The following is a 4381-nucleotide window of genomic DNA, read 5'->3' as shown; positions in this document are numbered from 1 at the left end:
ACTCTCTTGGGGTGGTGTACTGACTGGTAAGCACTAAGAAAAAAAAAAAAAAAAAAGAATACCACATTTTTTAAAAAGACAGCTTTTTTTCTACTATGCAGGTTATGTTGTAAACATAGAATAATTCAACAAGGAATGTCTACTCTACCTTCAGTGGTTTTTATTAGTACTTCATTGTACTTTTAATAAATGTTTTAGATTTAAATTTAAAATATAAAAAATATATAAATTTTTATAAAATATAATTTTTTATAAGCAGAAGTCCAGATAAGAACTACTGTCTAGATTTTTTTAATGGGATGCAAAAAATAGATGTATGAATGAATATGTTTATTTTTGCCTTTCTAATTATTCTTTTAAGTGCTCTCTGGGACATAGAAACCGGTCAGCAGACAACTACATTTACTGGGCACACTGGGGATGTCATGAGCTTGTCTCTTGCTCCTGATGCCCGATGTTTTGTTTCTGGTGCCTGTGATGCCTCTGCCAAACTGTGGGATGTTAGAGAAGGAATGTGTCGGCAAACCTTCACCGGTCATGAGTCGGACATCAATGCCATCTGTGTATGTATGAACTTGAACTGGGGAGATGGGATTTAAGTTCATAATTATTGCCCTCATCTCAGCTATAAAGCATGTACTGTATGCTATGTGTTTTAGTGTTATAATGTTTTGGGGTTTTTTTAATTGACAGTTTTTGCAGGTGAGGAAACTACTTGAAATTTCTGTAACTTCTCATTCATTGTCGTAAATGCAAAAGATGACTGGCTATTAAAATAGTGTTTCTTTGTGTACTCTTAATTACTTGATTCRTTTTGTCCATATCCCAGTAGCGAAGAGGGGTACACTCTTCTTCATTGCTGCTTTCTTGCCACACTTGGTCTGTACAAAGTATATTCAATGAGACAAAGGAATAGAAACCACCTTGAGACTCAGGGTAAAATCCTATTCCTAATTTTTAGTTTTGAAGCACTTCAGGTTTGTGCCTGAGTACTAAGTGAAAAGCATCTCGTATGTTTTGTTTTTTCTGTCTGCCAGGCATGAAGTATTTTGCAGATTTTCAGTAGTTCTCTCATTTTGTCACCTACTGTGAAATTAATTTGAAATCTTGTCTTTCCTCCTTCTCCCTCCTTCCCCAATTAAAGTTCTTCCCAAATGGCAATGCATTTGCCACAGGCTCGGATGATGCCACATGCAGGCTTTTTGATCTTCGGGCTGATCAGGAACTTATGGTTTATTCACATGATAATATCATCTGTGGCATCACCTCTGTAGCATTTTCCAAGAGTGGACGTCTCCTCCTAGCTGGTTATGATGACTTTAACTGCAATGTCTGGGATACGCTGAAAGCTGATAGAGCAGGTAAGTGTGTTTGGTTTTTAAATAAGGTCAAGTAATAAACTGAATGTTTAAGTTGACAGCAAAGGCTAGCAGGTCTATGCAAACGTCTCAGCTGTAAAACTCTGATAATCTACTTTGAGATGACCAATGATAAAAGTAGCTTGTGTATGTTAACAAATATGTTGGAGTACTTCTGAATGATGGAAGGGAACAATGGATTCTTGAAAACAGGAAGCCAGCCATCAAAAACAAAGTTCTGGGATGTGTGGTGTGTTTTCCCCTTCCCCCTAACTGTTCAGAGTGATTCAGGTTACTGTAATCCTTGTGTAGAGAGGGTTTGCAGTTACCTGATGTCAATAATAAAATAACTGACATAGTTAAGAAAAATACTACAAGGTGGAAACTGATAAGCTATCAGATGCTGTATGGTATTTCATACTCCCTTGTACAGCTGCACGGATTTTATGGTAGTGCAGCTATCAAGCAGCAACTTATGGTTGTTGATTTTTATTATCTCAAAATTCTCTGTACAACAGACACTTCAAGACAGTATTTAATAAAAAGCCACTGCTTAGTTTGTGTTCATTTTATAAATTTAACTACTTAAGAAAGGACACTTTAGTATATGTTAATAGAAGAATGGTCAAAGATGCTTTGACGTTACTTGCTGTACTTCCTTGTAAGAGTTTTGATGCCTGTTAATGAGGATATTTATGTGGAAGACGCCTTTTATGGTAGCTATTTATAGTAGTAACTATAGAGACAACTGGGGGCGGGGGGAGGGAGATAAAATGATCCTGTTGTTTCCTTGTGTATCTTGCAACAAATCTCTGTTGAGACAAAAAGTCCTGTAGAGCAACAATACAGAAATAGGAAATAAGTAGACTATGCTCTAACATTTTGCAATAACATGTTAATTGGCATTTAGAATTCTGATCTAAGCAACTACTTGGTCAAGTATCCTTCATACTGAAATGTTCCAACATTGCAATTGCTAAGCAAATTGTAACACTTTTTGTAGTGCTTGATTCTATAAGAAATATCTTTGTGGATCATTTATTCCGTCTAAATCATATGAAAACTCTTGGCTCTTTCTTTATTTAAAGAATAAATCCTAGGTAACTCCTGCGCATTTTGTCATCTCTGGCTGTTGACATCTGTATGCTACTGAATTTTTAAAGATGCTTTCAACCACTTCAGCACTTATGATTTGGCCTCTGCCRAAGTGCAAAATTCAGTGCTGAGGCTTAGGACACTTGCGAGATTTAATAAAATTTGGAGATTAACAGTGTTACGTACACAGTATTACTGCTTTTATAAAGCATGTCAGAAATGTTACTTTTTCGAACGTCAAGAATCCTGGTGTAAGAGGTGGTGATTTTCACCCTCTGTCAGGAATAAAAACATTAATTCTTTAAACACTTGTGTGCGAATTTGTGTGAGAATTAAATCTGGCTTCATTTATGTTCTGTTTTGGAGGACAGTTAATGGAGAAAGGGAGGAGAGGAAGCCCAAAAATATGAATGAGGATAGCCCTATGAGCATTGTAATTGATGTAGAATGACTAACTGTAAATCTATGAGGAATATATCTAGCCTAGTGTAGTGGAGTGAGTAGAGGTTGAACATGAGTACGTGTTTTTTACCTCCTTAAAATATCTAGAGGAAGTAGAAGAAAATGTGGGCTCCCTTTTTTTTTACTGATTTATGACTGATTTTTTTTTTTTAATGATACTATAATTGAGTTGCAGCAGTTCTCCATGTTGGCAAATACCTTGTGTAGATATTTAAGCCTTGTAAGTGCTTGAAAGCATTGTAAGATAAAATTAGTTGGATGAAAAAGTAATCTAGTGTTTGTAATGCAATCCAGCTTGATTTCTGTTTTTGCATGTTCACAAGTCTTATAAAATACTAATCAGTCTTTAGGGAGAGAAAATAATAAGTATAGTGTAAATGTGATGAACAGCTCATATCATATATATTGTCAACAGTTTTCAGGGCAGTGATGTTACAATTTGTGAGAAAGTAAGGATCATAATGTGAGAAATATACAAGTAAAATCCTGGAGTACTGCATTTTCTAAATTACTCCCTTGCAATCTCACCCAGCTGTTTCTGTGTTTGCAAAAACAGAAGCATTTAGAAATCCAAACCATGTTTGTTTGGGGGGGTTTGGATGTATACCTAATTCAAACATGGATGCCTTAGTATTACTTAAACTGAAAAAGGAAATCCTCAAAGTAATGCAATGAATTTGTTGCATGTTCTTATTTATAGGTGTCCTTGCTGGTCATGATAACCGTGTCAGTTGCTTAGGTGTGACTGATGATGGAATGGCAGTGGCAACAGGATCATGGGACAGCTTCCTCAAAATCTGGAACTGAAGTAAGTAGACATCCAATTAACGAATTTCCTGTAAATTTCCCTTAATTTTTTTTCCCCGTTGTGTTTGCAGTGCTTTTCTGAACAGTGAATAAATGGTGCTGTTCACTGATGCAACAAGCCCATAGTTCACATCAGAAAGTGCTTGGGAGGGGGGAAAAAGTAGTTTCTTCTTTTAGAAGGCTACTTGCTTAATAAATGTAATGGTTTTTGTGGAGAGATGAACTTTTTGGCATATTTTATTTTCCCGCTGGGAGTGACTATGCAGTGTTTTGAATCTGGGTTGTTAGATAAATGGCAGTCTTGAAAATGGTGAGATAATGGCTGAATGTGTCAGTGAGTAGGGAGAACAACACTTGAATCTTGACTATAATTTATTGAAGTGCAACTCATAATGTATCTTTCTGTGTGTCAGAAGAGCGGCGAACTCCGTGACTGGAAGAACTTTCCAGCAGTTGAAAACTAAAAATGATAGCATATCCAGTCTGACCATACTAACTTGGACCCCCATCCTCCCCAGCTCCAAAGGGCAAGATCTTTTCCTTCTCCTGTTGCTGAAATGAAGAGCACAATTACCTTTCCAAGAAGAATTTCTGTGGTTGTAAGCAAAATGAAATCGTGTATTCCTTTTGGGACCATTTTTTTTGTCTTGGGAATTTAA

General features: G+C 36.3%; 1 protein-coding gene across 2 annotated transcripts in view; it reads left to right on the top strand.

Moving 5' to 3' along the window:
* Positions 1 to 4381, top strand: part of GNB1 (G protein subunit beta 1) — a 51632-nt gene extending 47251 nt beyond the window's left edge. The window contains exons 10-13 of one of the 2 annotated variants that reach the window (XM_085307140.1): positions 362 to 563; positions 1145 to 1361; positions 3616 to 3723; positions 4139 to 4381. In XM_085307140.1, the coding sequence (XP_085163266.1) occupies positions 362 to 563; positions 1145 to 1361; positions 3616 to 3722 (526 nt within the window). In that variant the 3' untranslated portion in view covers position 3723; positions 4139 to 4381. Of the gene's footprint in view, positions 1 to 361; positions 564 to 1144; positions 1362 to 3615; positions 3724 to 4135 lie in introns of both variants that reach the window. The other variant, XM_085307139.1, reaches the window with a different exon arrangement.

The sequence above is a fragment of the Rhea americana genome, unplaced genomic scaffold (assembly GCF_003343005.1).
Source record: "Rhea americana isolate MKP2758 unplaced genomic scaffold, rheAme1 scaffold_254, whole genome shotgun sequence".
Taxonomy (NCBI): Eukaryota; Metazoa; Chordata; class Aves; order Rheiformes; family Rheidae; genus Rhea; species Rhea americana.
Note: the sequence above shows the minus strand (reverse complement) of the source record. Positions and strands in the feature narration are given on the sequence as shown.